Genomic DNA, 14,638 nt, shown 5'->3' on the forward strand with positions numbered 1-14,638 from the left:
AATGCTTTTCAGAAGTGCATCACTTCTAGGAGTTCACTGTCTGTCCATGTTAACTCCCCACAAAGTGCATCATTTTATGTTAAACAGAGCACCTGTGGCTGGCAGCTTTTCTGTGCTCTCTCTGATTGACGCTCCAGCTAGTTAACAATCACACGGGACTGTGGTTTCCTCACAGCTTATACATCCTGCCTCTTCCTTCCTCCCTGACAGCTCTCGCAATTGACCTGTTCTGCTACCACCTACGCAGTAAACCTGAGCGCGAATCAATGATGAGAGAGAGAGAGAGAGAGAGAGAGAGAGAGAGAGAGAGAGAGAGAGAGAGAGAGAGAGAGAGAGAGAAAGAGAACACCCAGCAGCAACAAACCTGCCTCGAACAGGAACAGGAGGAGGTCCGTTCAGCCCCCCCTCCTCGAGCCTGTTACACAGGAACAGGAGGAGGTCCATTCAGCCCCTCTCGAGCCAGTTACACAGGAACAGGAGGAGGCCCATTCAGCCCCTCTCGAGCCAGTTACACAGGAACAGGAGGAGGCCCATTCAGCCCCTCTCCAGCCTGTTACACAGGAACAGGAGGAGGTCCATTCAGCCCCTCTCGAGCCTGTAACACAGGAACAGGAGGAGGTCCATTCAGCCCCTCTCGAGCCTGTTACATAGGGACAGGAGGAGGCCCAGTCAGCCCCTCTCGAGCCTGTTACACAGGAACAGGAGGAGGCCATTCAGCCCCCCCTCTCGAGCCTGTTACACAGGAACAGGAGGAGGCCCATTTAGCCCCTCTCCAGCCTGTTACACAGGAACAGGAGGAGGCCCATTCAGCCCCTCTCCAGCCTGTTACACAGGAACAGGAGGAGGCCCATTCAGCCCCTCTCCAGCCTGTTACACAGGAATAGGAGGAGGCCCATTCAGCCCCTCTCCAGCCTGTTACACAGGAACAGGAGGAGGCCCATTCAGCCCCTCTCCAGCCTGTTACACAGGAACCGGAGGAGGCCATTCAGCCCCCCCTCTCGAGCCTGTTACACAGGAACAGGAGGAGGCCCATTTAGCCCCTCTCCAGCCTGTTACACAGGAACAGGAGGAGGCCCATTCAGCCCCCTCACTCCTCGAAGGCGATTTCTAGTGTTTAGCCCCTCATTTTCCACCCCCCAAGAGGCAAAGGATCAGCGGAGTGGGGAGGCGGGCTGGGGTGCTTTTGTTTTTGCTAAACCCAACAAGTTGTTGTGATCAAGTGAATAAGGAGAAACGGTTTCCAGTGGCCGGAGGGTCGGTAACCAGAGGAGCAGGGGGGACACAGAGTGAAGAGAATCGGCGGGAGGGGTGGGGGGTGGAGGGGAGATAAGGAGAATTTTATTTATTTTGGACGTGGTGAGTTGTTGGGATCTGGAAGGCGCTACCGGAAAGGGCGGGGGAAGCAGATTCACCCTCGAAAAGGGAGGGGGATTGGATAAATACTGGCAGGAAGGAAAATGTGCAGGGTTCTGTGGGGGGAAGTAGAGCAGGTGGCGGGAGTGAGGGATGTGCTGGTGGCAGGGGGAAAGGTGGTGTGGGAGTAATCGGATAGCTCTGAGGGCGGCCAGGATATGCGCAATGTCCCCTCTACCCGTGATAGCAGAGCGAAAGCAAAATTCCCAAGGACGGAGTTGCAAGTGCCGGATTTGTACCCCCTCGAGCGTCGCAGATTGAGGTGCGATCTGATCGATGAGCTCAGGACGATTAAATCATTTGACAGAGAGAGGAACTATTTCCTCTGGTGGGGGTCAGTGGTGTCAGGTCTAGAAGCTGGGGGGGGTGCGCAGAGCCATAAAACTCGAGCCTGGCCGTTCATGGGGGTGATGTCAGGAAGCGCTTCCTCACACCGAGGGGAGCGGGAATCTGGAACTCTCTCCCCGCCCCACCCCAACAAAAACTCTCCCATTCAGAGAATCACCACAATTTACACGAGAGGGGAAAAGGGTGCTGATTGGTTGGCAAGTCGACTCTGATTGGCCGAGGCGTCGCCACAGAGAAAGCGGCAGGGAGCGCTATTGGCTCCCCAAGCTCCTGCGTCATTCAAAAAAAAAAGAGGCACAAGGCTTGAACATGTTCCTTCTGTTTGCAGGGGAAGGGTCCCCTGTGGATCGATGTGCGTCGCCTCGAGCACGTATAAATGAGCCACATTATGAGCTCGATTGATTGGCTTAAAATGGTTGTCACTGTAGCCATTAGCGCACTTGGGGTTGTTCAGTGGGTGCTGTCCGAACGCGGAATCACATCTGACAGTAGGCGTTTTGCTTTGGGTTTGAGAAAGGAATGAGAGGACAGAGTTAGATGAAGCAGTAGTGTGTCGGGGGGTGGGTTGGCATGGAGCGTTAATCGCTGGCATAGGGCAGAAGGGCCGAGTGGCCTCTTCTCAGTGTTGCGACGGTACCTTTTTCACCTCCTGCAGCTCGCCATTCAGGCGCTCGTTCTCAGAGACGGTGTTGGTGAGCACCGTCTTGGTCTGCTTGCTCTCCGCCTGCAGCTCGGTGATCCTGGTGGCCAGGGCGCCTTCCTTCCTCGCCGCCTCCCGTAGCATTGTCTCCTCGCGGGTTTCGCCGTCGGCTGCCGCTTTCTTCTGGTTGCTGCACGCATCGGCGAAGGCCTGCAAGGTTGGGGGGGGGGGTGGGGGGGTGGGGAGACAAAGCAATGCAGGCGTGGTGAGAAATGGGCTGTCTGGGTTAAGCTGACACTAAAGGGGCAATTCAGGGCGGGGGGAAGGGGGTGCGGAAAACGTTGGCACAGGAACACCGGACAGCGCGTGCTCAGCCACGCCACCAGACAAGAAGGTCACACTCGAGGTTACACAGGAACAGGAGGAGGCCATTCAGCCCCCTCTCGAATCTGTTACAGAGGAACAGGAGGAGCCCATTCAACCCCCTCTCGAATCTGTTACAGAGGAACAGGAGGAGCCCATTCAACCCCCTCTCGAATCTGTTACAGAGGAACAGGAGGAGCCCATTCAACCCCCTCTCGAATCTGTTACAGAGGAACAGGAGGAGCCCATTCAACCCCCTCTCGAATCTGTTACAGAGGAACAGGAGGAGCCCATTCAGCCCCCTCCTCGAGCCTGTTACACAGGAACAGGAGGAGGCCCCATTCAGCCCCTCTCAAGGCTGTTACACAGGAACAGGAGGAGGCCATTCAGCCCCTCTCGAATCTGTTACACAGGAACAGGAGGAGCCCATTTAGCCCCTCTCGAGCCTGTTACACAGGAACAGGAGGAGGCCATTCACCCCCTCTCGAGCCTGTCACACAGGAACAGGAGGAGGCCCATTCACCCCCTCTCGAGCCTGTCACACAGAAACAGGAGGAGGCCCATTCAGCCCCTCCTCGAGCCTGTTACACAGGAACAGGAGGCCCATTCAGCCCCTCCTCGAGCCCGTTACACAGGAACAGGAGGAGCCCATTCAGCCCCTCCTCGAGCCTGTTACACAGGAACAGGAGGAGCCCATTCAGCCCCTTCAAGCCTGCTCGCCCATTCAACACCGTCATGGCTGATCTTCTACCGCGGCTCCACTTTTCCCGCCCTATCCCTCAGTGTCCAAATGTCGCTCACTCTCCGTCTCGAATATACTCGGTGACTGAGCTTCCCCCAGGAGCGGGAATTTCAAAGATTCACAACCCTCGGAGTGAAGAAATTTCTCCTCATCTCAATCCAAAATGGCCGACCTGTAACCTGAGACTGCAACCTTCCCGTGTTCTAGACTCTCTAGCCGGTCGGGGGTGGTGTTGGGTAGCTGGTGGGGGCGGAAAAACACTCAACAACTACCCTGTCAAACCACTCCCCCCAACCCCCCCTCAGAATCTGACATGTTTCAATAAGATCACCTCTCATTCTTCTAAACTCCAATGGGGTAGAGGCCCAACCTGCTCAACCTATCCCCATAAGACAAACCCACTTTGTCCCAGGAATTGACCTCCGCTAAACTGCCTCCCATGGAGGTAAGGTGGCCAATATTGTCCACAGGACTCCAGGTGGGGTCTCACCAATACATTCACGGCAGGATTTCCTCACACCTAACCTCCAAGGCCTCATGCAGCAAAGGCTAGCGTTCCTAATCACTGGCTGAAGCTGCATGTTTAACTCTCTGTGGTTTACGTACATGGCCCGCAAAGGGGTTTGGATGTCCCAGACCATGAGACCTGGGAGCCGAAATGAGGCCATTCAGCCCATCGAGCCTGCTCCCCCATTTCAATCATGGCTGATAAGTCTCTCAACCCCATTCTCCCGCCGTCTCCCCTTGACCTTCGATCCCCTTCCTCCAGGCTGGAAGGAATTGTTATAACTGCTGCAATGCAGCTTGCGCAAGGCGTGGGCTGACCTTTACTCAGCTTCACAGGGGCAAGAACAACTCTTGGCTTTCATGCTGAGCTGAGTGACAGTCCAACACACTCCCCTGGAGTGGTGACGGGAGCCGGTCAATGCTTCCTCTCCATGCGCCTGGGTTGCCGACGTCTTTGGTTAACCCTTCACGCATAGCGGAGGGGCTCCTCCTTTACACACGAGATCCTTTACACCCATCTGAGGGGGGAGGGGGGAGGCCTCGGGTTTAATGTCTCATCCTGAAAGGCAGCACCTCCGACAGTGCGGCGCTCCCTCAGCACTGACCCTCCGACAGTGTGGCGCTCCCTCAGCACTGACCCTCCCACAGTGCAGTGCTCCCTCAGCACTGACCTTCCCACAGTGAGGCACTCCCTCAGCGCTGACCTTCCCACAGAGCGGCGCTCCCTCAGCGCTGACCCTCCGACAGTGCGGCGTTCCCTCAGCACTGACCCTCCAACAGTGCAGCGTTCCCTCAGCACTGACCCTCCCACAGTGCGGTGCTCCCTCAGCACTGACCCTCCCACAGTGCGGTGCTCCCTCAGCACTGACCGACCCTCCGACAGCGCGGCGCTCCCTCAGCACTGACCGACCCTCCGACAGCGCGGCGCTCCCTCAGCACTGACCGACCCTCCCACAGTGCGGCGCTCCCTCAGCGCTGACCCTCCCACAGTGCGGCGCTCCCTCAGCGCTGACCCTCCCACAGTGCGGCGCTCCCTCAGCGCTGACCCTCCCACAGTGCGGCGCTCCCTCAGCGCTGACCCTCCCACAGTGCGGCTCTCCCTCAGCGCTGACCCTCCCACAGTGCGGCGCTCCCTCAGCGCTGACCCTCCCACAGTGCGGCGCTCCCTCAGCGCTGACCCTCCCACAGTGCGGCGCTCCCTCAGCGCTGACCCTCCCACAGTGCGGCGCTCCCTCAGCACTGACCCTCCCACAGTGCGGCGCTCCCTCAGCACTGACCCTCCGACAGTGCGGCGCTCCCTCAGCACTGACCCTCCCACAGTGCGGCGCTCCCTCAGCACTGACCCTCCCACAGTGCGGCGCTCCCTCAGCACTGACCCTCCCACAGTGCGGCGCTCCCTCAGCACTGACCCTCCCACAGTGCGGCGCTCCCTCAGCACTGACCCTCCCACAGTGCGGCGCTCCCTCAGCACTGACCCTCTGACAGTGCGGCGCTCCCTCAGCACTGACCCTCCCACAGTGCGGCACTCCCTCAGCACTGACCCTCCCACAGTGCGGCGCTCCCTCAGCACTGACCCTCCCACAGTGCGGCGCTCCCTCAGCACTGACCCTCTGACAGTGCGGCGCTCCCTCAGCACTGACCCTCTGACAGTGCGGCGCTCCCTCAGCACTGACCCTCCCACAGTGTGGCACGCCCTCAGCACTGACCCTCCGACAGTGCAGCACTCCCTCAGCACTGACCCTCTGACAGTGCGGCGCTCCCTCAGCACTGACCCTCCGAGAGCTGTCGAAATCTGGCCCCCTTCCTCCCCACCCTCCCCCGCCCCCCCCGACAACGTGCTGCGCTCTGGACCAGCCGCTGCCATGTTTCGATGCCCAAGCTTCGACTGCAGTCACCAGAGGCCCAGGCTGTGGGGAGAGAGAGAGGCCCGAGAGGTCCAAGAGCAGGAGCGCTGGGCAGGGACGGGTGGTGAAGTGAGTGTGCCCCAGGGCGGGGGAGAAAGGGAGCAGGGCATCCTGCTCGGTCAACGGCTCACGACCCACCTCCGCCACCTCCCCCCCCCCCCCCGCCACCCCCAGCTCCATTGGTGTCTCAGGCTCAGCCCCTGCAGATTGAGGAAGGGGCCCAGGCTTCAGGCCCAGTTGCAACCTCAGGCTGGGAGTTGGCCAGAGCCTTGGGTTGTTGACTCACTGTCCTGGGCTGCTTTTGAGAGTGGTGGTTGGGAGGTGCGTTGAGACAGAGTGGGAGAGGAAAGAGAGACAGGCTGAGTGGGAAAGGAGAAAGAGACAGAGACAGAGAGGGAATTGGAGGGGGGAGAGAGAGAGACAGACAGACAGACAGGCACAGAGTGGGAACCGGAGAGAGAAAAGGAGAGAGACAGAGACAGTGTGGGAAAGGAGAGAGAGAGAGAGGGGCAGAGACAGAGAGGGAATCAGAGAGAGAGAGAGAGTGGGAAAGAGAGAGAGAGAGTGAAAGACAAATTGGGAAACGAGAGAGAGAGAGAGAGAGAAAGGCAAATTGGGAAACGAGAGAGAGAGAGAGAGAGAGAGAGAAAGACAAATTGGGAAACGAGAGAGAGAGAGAGAGAGAGAGACAGACAGGGTTGTAATTGGAGGAGAAAGGCAGACAGAAAGAGTTGGAAAGGAGAGAGAGAGAGAGAAAAGCCAGTTGCAAGTAGCAGCATCAGTGCCAGCAGACATAACAAGGTTCATTAATGATAAGTAAACTAGGCCATCACATTAAAGCAGTGGATGAGTTGAACATTTCTGTATTCTCACTCTGAAAAAATAAATGAAGTTGTTTTTTGTGTTGAGTGTGTGAGTGAGTGAGTGTGGAGTGAGTGAGTGAGTGAGTGTGGAGTGAGTGAGTGAGTGAGAGTGTGTGTGTGTGTGTGTGTGTGTGTGTGTCTGAGCGAGTGTGGAGGGAGCGAGTGTGGAGGGAGCGAGTGTGGAGGGAGTGAGTGTGGAGGGAGTGAGTGTGGAGGGAGTGAGTGTGGAGGGAGTGAGTGTGGAGGGAGTGAGTGTGGAGGGAGTGAGTGTGGAGGGAGTGAGTGTGGAGGGAGTGAGTGTGGAGGGAGTGAGTGTGGAGGGAGTGAGTGTGGAGGGAGTGAGTGTGGAGGGAGTGAGTGTGGAGGGAGTGTATGTGTGTGTGGAGATGCGGCTGCTTTTCGTCTGTGTGTAAGTGGCCCCTGATAAGGAAAAGGTTTGCCACACCTGTGGATAATGAGTGCTTTGCCTGAGGAGTTTAGCATTTTGAATATCCCTGATCCTTTGGACAGAAACGGTTTCCTGTTAATGGGGGCAGTCCTGGGCAAGGGAGACAGATTAAAATGGGAGTCAGACCTTTCTGGAGAGAAGTTAAGACAGGGTGACAGCAGGTGACAGGCCGAGGCTCTTCACTCTTTTCCAGACTGAACTCAAGGTCAAATTTTAAATCTGAGAGATTCATAGATTTTTGTCAGCCACAAATGTATTCAGGGTAATGGAGTTTAGGGTTTGCTTCATTGTCACCTCCTCCAGCCCCTACAACCCTCCCTATCTCTGTAGCCTCCTCCAGCCCTCCCTATCTCTGTAACATCCTCCAGCCCCTACAACCCTCCCTATCTCTGTAACCTCCTCCAGCCCCTACACCCCTCCCTATCTCTGTAACCTCCTCCAGCCCCTTCAACCCTCCCTATCTCTGTAACATCCTCCAACCCCTCCAACCCTCCCTATCTCTGTAACCTCCTCCAGCCCTTACAACTCTCCCTATCTCTGTAACCTCCTCCAGCCCCTACAACCCTCCCTATCTCTGTAACCTCCTCCAGCCCCTACAACCCTCCCTATCTCTGTAACCTCCTACAACCCTCTGAGATCTCTGTGCTCCAAAGAGACAGGGAAAGTGAGGCAGACAGAGAGAAAGAGTGAGAGCGAGGGGGAGGCAGAGTGCAAGAGTTATTAGAGACCAGAGTGCACATGCACAGAGTTACTTTTTACTTGGCTTTTGGCTGCCTGCACCACTAACTTCACACAGACAACCCAAATACATCTTAAGCTACTCTGCCCCTCCCTCCCACCCCACCCCCAATGTGCCAGAATTGAAGCACAGTGAGTAATGCAGTTTACTATGGTCCTGTCATGTAATCTGGTAACTCATTCTTAAGTATGTTCCATTTATACTACAGGGTGCCCTTGAGCCCCTCCCTGTGGGAGCGAGTTCCACATTCTCCCCGCTCTCTGGGTAAAGACCTTTCTCCTGAATTCCTCGCCCCCAATCGGATTTATTAGGGACTGTCTTATATTGTTGCCCCCCGCCACCCCTAGTTCTGGTCTCCCTCCCTCCCCCACAAGTGGAAACATCTTCTCTAGATCAACCCTACTGAAAACCCCTCCGTCATTTTAAAGAGCTCGATCAGGTCACCCCCTCAGCCTCCTCTTTCCTCGAGTAAAGAGCCCTGGCCGGTTCGACCTTTGCCAGCCTCTCAGTTCTCGGTTTATATGATTCTAAAGCTGTGAATGGGTCAATCGTCCATGTGCACCATCCACTGTGGAGCTGTTTAATGCTCCTTAGCCCCAGCGGGAGAAAGCCTGCATGTGTGAGCTGCTGCTGGCACGAGAGCCACACTGACCTCTCACACCCCCAAAGCAGCATTTCACAAAGCAAGCTATCCCAATGTGCCCACAGCCAAATGAAATGTCAGGCAGGTGCTGTGCAGGGAGGTAACACGATCAGCAGGCATGTAGACTGCTTCATTTATATTGAGACAGGGACACACAGACACAGAAACACCCATACACACACACAGACACACACAGGCAGTGACACAGGGGCACACACACACACAGACACACACGCAGTGACACGGGGCGTGTACACACACACACACACACAAAGGCAATGATACAAGGGCACACAGACACACACACACAAAGTGACACAGGGGCACACACACACACAGGAAGTGACACAGGGCGCACACACACAGAGGCAGTGACACAGGGGCACACACACAGAGGCAGTGACACAGGGGCACACACACAGAGGCAGTGACACAGGGGCACACACACAGGCAGTGACACACACACACACACACACACACACACACACACACACACACACACACACACACAGAGGCAGTGAACCGGGCACATACACACACAGGCAATGACACACACACACACACACATACACAGGCAATCACACACACAGGCAGTGACACAGGGGCACATATACACACAGGCAATGACACACACACACACACACACACACCCCGGCAGTGACACAGGGGCACATACACACACAGGCAATGACACACACACACAGGCTGTGACACAGGGACACACAAACACAGGCAGTGACACAGGGACACACAAACACAGGCAGTGACACAGGGACACACACATACACACACACATCAGCAGTGACACAGGGGGCAGAGCAGTGTGACAGTGAGAGGTGGAGAGGTTTACAGGAGGAAATCAGAGGGCTCCACCACAACGTGACCATGTTCCACTTTGACTCAACCTTGGAAGTAAACAGATATAGAGGTGAATCTGGAGCCAGATTGCCCTGACTCACATCTGCTTGTTGCTACAGCTGCAGTAATATTTTGGGCCTATTAATTTTGTTAATTAAAAGCAGAACCACAATGGGACACAGTGTACAAAAAACAAAAAAAAAAAAAATCAGCTTGGTGTGGTAAATACAATTGGAAAAGACAAACAGACCGTGCTGGAAAGGAGATTTGGTAATTCTGGCCTGTTTATACTGACAAGCGATTACAATCATCTTTCCAAAACATGTTCCCTCAGTTAAAAAGGGTATTCATTTTGTGTGCCTGTGTGCCAATTCCTAGTATACCCATATCACAGTGATCACACTAAACAGGAGGCCATTCAGCCCATCGTGTCTGTGCTGGCTGTTTGAGAGCGCTTTCCAATTGGTCCCACACTGTCTCCCCCCCAACACCACCATAACCCCGCACATTTTTCCTCTTTCCAGTATTTATCCAATTCCCCCCCTTTTCAAGGGTGAATCTGCTTCCCCCGCCCTTTCGGGCAGCGCCTTTCAGATCACAACAACTCACCCCATCCAAAATAAATAAAATTCTCATCTCCCCTTCCCCCACCCCCTCCCACCGATTCTCTTCAATATGTGTCCCCCCCCTCCACCTCCTCTGGATACCGACCCTCCCACCAATGGAAACAGTTTCTCCTCATTCACTCGATCAAGACCCCCCCCGCCCTCGTGATTTTGAACCCCCCCCCCCTCAGTTCAATCCCCCCCCTTAACCTTCTCCGCTCCGAAGGGAACAATCCCGGCTCCTCCGGCCTCTCCACACAAACTGAAGTCCCCTCGTCCCTGGGGACCCTCCTGGTAAATCCCCTCTGCACCCTCCCCGAGTATCTCGACATCCGTCCTGAAGTGCGGGGGCCTATAAATGGATGTGATACTCCAGCTGAGGCCTAACCAGTGTTTTATACAGGTCTGACATATTTTCCTTTCTTTGGTACTCAAAGCCTCTATTTATAAAACTCAGGGTCTCAAACGCCTTTTAAACAGCCTTGTTGTGCCACCGATTTATGTACGAACGCCCACAACCTCTCTGTTACTTCATAAAGAGATGGCACATGTCTGCACAGCCAGAGCACCGTGAGCAAGCTCGTTACTTTTCAAGTGTGAATGACATCCAGCAGCCAAGAACTTGCACAGAGCAAGATCCCACGTAGCAGTGAGGTCAGTGGTTCATATAGGGCTGGTTAAAACATGAACGTTGGCCTCAATTAGCATCTGCAGTGAAAAACAGCCCGTTCACCATAATGATGCCAACTTTCACTGCAGAGAGATCCCTCAGCACTGACCCTCCGACAGTGCAGGGCTCCCTCAGCGCCGACCCTCCGACAGTGCGGCGCTCCCTCAGCGCCGACCCTCCGACAGTGCGGCGCTCCCTCAGCGCCGACCCTCCGACAGTGCGGCGCTCCCTCAGCGCCGACCCTCCGACAGTGCGGCGCTCCCTCAGCGCCGACCCTCCGACAGTGCGGCGCTCCCTCAGCGCCGACCCTCCGACAGTGCGGCGCTCCCTCAGCGCCGACCCTCCGACAGTGCGGCGCTCCCTCAGCGCCGACCCTCCGACAGTGCGGCGCTCCCTCAGCGCCGACCCTCCGACAGTGCGGCGCTCCCTCAGCGCCGACCCTCCGACAGTGCGGCGCTCCCTCAGCGCCGACCCTCCGACAGTGCGGCGCTCCCTCAGCGCCGACCCTCCGACAGTGCGGCGCTCCCTCAGCGCCGACCCTCCGACAGTGCGGCGCTCCCTCAGCGCCGACCCTCCGACAGTGCGGCGCTCCCTCAGCGCCGACCCTCCGACAGTGCGGCGCTCCCTCAGCGCCGACCCTCCGACAGTGCGGCGCTCCCTCAGCGCCGACCCTCCGACAGTGCGGCGCTCCCTCAGCGCCGACCCTCCGACAGTGCGGCGCTCCCTCAGCGCCGACCCTCCGACAGTGCGGCGCTCCCTCAGCGCCGACCCTCCGACAGTGCGGCGCTCCCTCAGCGCCGACCCTCCGACAGTGCGGCGCTCCCTCAGCGCCGACCCTCCGACAGTGCGGCGCTCCCTCAGCGCCGACCCTCCGACAGTGCGGCGCTCCCTCAGCGCCGACCCTCCGACAGTGCGGCGCTCCCTCAGCACTGGCACCAGGAGAGTGCTAACCAGTGAGGGGTGAGGGTGGGGGGGGGGGGAGGAGGAACTTGGCTCAATAACTCGCCTTTTGGGAGCACGAGCGGGACAGAGTTTAGATCCTCCTGATGTTATAAGCGTCAGGATCAAAATGATTGAACGCAGAATTTTAAAGCAAGGGGCAGAAAGAGAAAGCTCTGCAGAACGGCCTTCTGAATATCTGTATAAGGCTGTTCATAAAAGGGAATGACCTCTCCCCCAGCAGTGCGTAAGGAATTTCAGCTTGTGGGGCAGCTGGTGCAAGGTACTTGAAACAAAACCTCGGCAGCTGCTGCTGCAAAGTTTGGAATACTGATTTCTGCGAGGCACACGTTCCATTGTTCAGTCCGCTGGGCCTCGCTCTTGTCCCGGGAGGAAGGTCGTGGGTCCCAGCTCCTGCTCGAGAGACTGGAGGCCCGTAAGCCCCAGGCCCCTCACCCGCCCGACGGAGCGCCGCCCCGGACGGAGGCTCAGCCCCGAAGGCAATGCTGTCTTACGGGGCGAGACGTTTAACCCTTAACCCCAAACCCCATCTCAGGCAGATGTAAAACATACCACAGCCGCTACTGGAAGAGGAGCAGTGCATTTGGTGGGGGGGGTGGTAAATTCTCCCTTTTATCATAAGATCATAAAAAAAATAGAAGGCCATTCGGCCCCTCAAGCCTGCTGTCCCTTTCAATAAGACCTTGGCTGATCTGAGTGTGGCCTCAACTGCACTTTCCTGTCCGTCCTCCCCTCATAACCCTCGTCGATCAGAAATCTGTCCAACTCGGCCTTGAATATATTCAGTGACCCAGCCTCCGCTGCTCTCTGGAGGGTGGGGGGGGGGGGAGGAATTCCACGGACTGACCAACCTCTGAGAGAAGAAATTCCTCCTCATTTCCGTCCTCAATGGGAGACCACCGCACCCCCCCCCAACCTCATTCAGATCTAGATCCCTCCCGAGGGGAAATTTATCCTCCGATCAGCGTCGCCAGAAGAGGAGAAAGAAAAACAGGTGACCTGGGGGAGGTCACGGCCACAGCACCGGTTATGGGATCTTGCTGTGCCCCCCCAAAAAAATTGGCTGCCAAGTTTCCCACATTCCAATGGCAGCAGGAGTGAAGAACTTCGCCGTGTGTAAGCTGCAGGCGCAGCAGGTAAAGAAGGCAAATGGTGTGTTGGCCTTCATAGCCAGAGGATTCGAGTACAGGAACAGGGATGTCTTGCTGCAATTGTACAGGGCCTTGGTGAGACCGCACCTGGAATATTGTGCAGTTTTTGTCTCCTTATCTGAGGAAGGATGTACTTGCTATAGAGGGAGTGCAGCGAAGGTTTACCCGACTGATTCCTGGGATGGCTGGACTGACATAGGAGGAGAGATTGAGTCGATTAGGATTATATTCGCTGGAGTTCAGAAGAGTGAGGGGGGATCTCATAGAAACCTATAAAATTCTAACAGGACTAGACAGGGTAGATGCAGGAAGGGTGTTCCCGATGGTGGGGGAGTCCAGAACCAGGGGTCACAGTCTGAGGATATGGGGTAGACCATTTAGGACTGAGATGAGGAGAAATTTCTTCACCCAGAGAGTGGTGAGCCTGTGGAATTCGCTACCACAGGAAGTAGTTGAGACCAAAACATTGTATGTTTTCAAGAAGGAGTTCGATATAGCTCTTGGGGCGAAAGGGGTCAAAGGGTATGGGGAGAAAGCGGGGAGCAGGCTATTGAGTTGGATGATCAGCCATGATCATAATGAATGGGGGAGCAGGCTCGAAGGGCCGAATGGCCTTCTCCTGCTCCGAGTTTCTACGTGAAGCTCTCAAGCACCTTCTGGGACGGGCACAATAGAAAGGCGAGGTTTTTGAATCAGGAGGAGCTCAGAGCAGTGGGTGCTTTCCTGTCTGTGGGTTAGGCAGTCAAGGGCGAAAACATTACATGACACACAAACCGCTGCGGTGCCTGGGGCTGACAGGATTTGCATCAGGCTAATGATAAACAAGTGAGGAGGAAATGACAGACCCGTCAGCATGGAGGCCAGGTAAGAGGACACTTCCTCATGCCTGTGAATGAGGGCGGTAACTCAGTACGCCGGGACATTTCACGGTGCTTGGTCGCTGTGCTATGTAGCAGGAGCAGGCGGGCTCGTGGGCCAGGGGTTCATACGAGAACATCTCCTCCTGCGCTGTCGGCCGTGGCTCAGTGTGGGTCTCGCTGTCATGCCCGAGAGTCAGGGGGTCGCGGGTACGGAACACCCACTCGACAGGCTCTTCCCAGGGGAAATAAGGAAAAATACAAAAACGAGGGGTGGTAGGAAGGTTGGTAGTGTCCTCGGCCCAACCATCTTCAGCTGCTTCACCAATGACCTTCCTCCCATCATAAGGTCAGAAGTGGGGATGTTCGCTGATGGTTGCACAATGTTCAGCACCATTCATGACTCCTCAGATACTGAAGCAGTCCATGTCCAAATGCAGCAAGAACTGGACAATATCCAGGCTTGGGGCTGACAAGTGGCAAGTAACATTCGTGCCACACAAGTGCCAGGCAATGGCCATCTCCAACAAGAGAGAATCTGACCATCTTCCTTTGATGTTCAACGGCATTCCCATCACTGAATCCCCCACTATCAACATCCTGGGGGTTACCATTGACCAGAAACTGAACTGGACCAGCCATATAAATACTGTGGCTACAAGAGCAGGTCAGAGGCTGGGAATCCTGCAGTGAGTAACTCACCTCCTGACTCCCCAAAGCCTGTCCACCATCTACAAGGCACAAGTCAGGAGTGTGATGGGATACTCCCCACTTGCCTGGATGAGTGCAGCTCCCACAACACTCAAGAAGCTCGACATCATCCAGGAAAAAGCAGCCCCGCTTGATCAGCACCCCATCCACAAACATTCACTCCCTCCACCACCGACGCACAGGGGCAGCAGTGTGTGTACCATCTACAAGATGCAC

General features: G+C 56.1%; 1 protein-coding gene across 1 annotated transcript in view; it reads right to left on the reverse strand.

Annotated features, from left to right (window-relative positions):
• LOC121272750 (protein bicaudal D homolog 2-like) overlaps positions 1-14,638 on the reverse strand; it is an 80,424-nt gene that overhangs the window by 50,626 nt on the left and 15,160 nt on the right. Inside the window, exon 3 of the mRNA XM_041179531.1 lies at positions 2,399-2,611. Within this exon, the coding sequence (XP_041035465.1) occupies positions 2,399-2,611 (213 nt within the window). The remainder of the gene's footprint in view (positions 1-2,398; positions 2,612-14,638) is intronic.

This window comes from Carcharodon carcharias, chromosome 35 (genome assembly GCF_017639515.1).
Source record: "Carcharodon carcharias isolate sCarCar2 chromosome 35, sCarCar2.pri, whole genome shotgun sequence".
In the NCBI taxonomy this organism is placed as follows: domain Eukaryota; kingdom Metazoa; phylum Chordata; class Chondrichthyes; order Lamniformes; family Lamnidae; genus Carcharodon; species Carcharodon carcharias.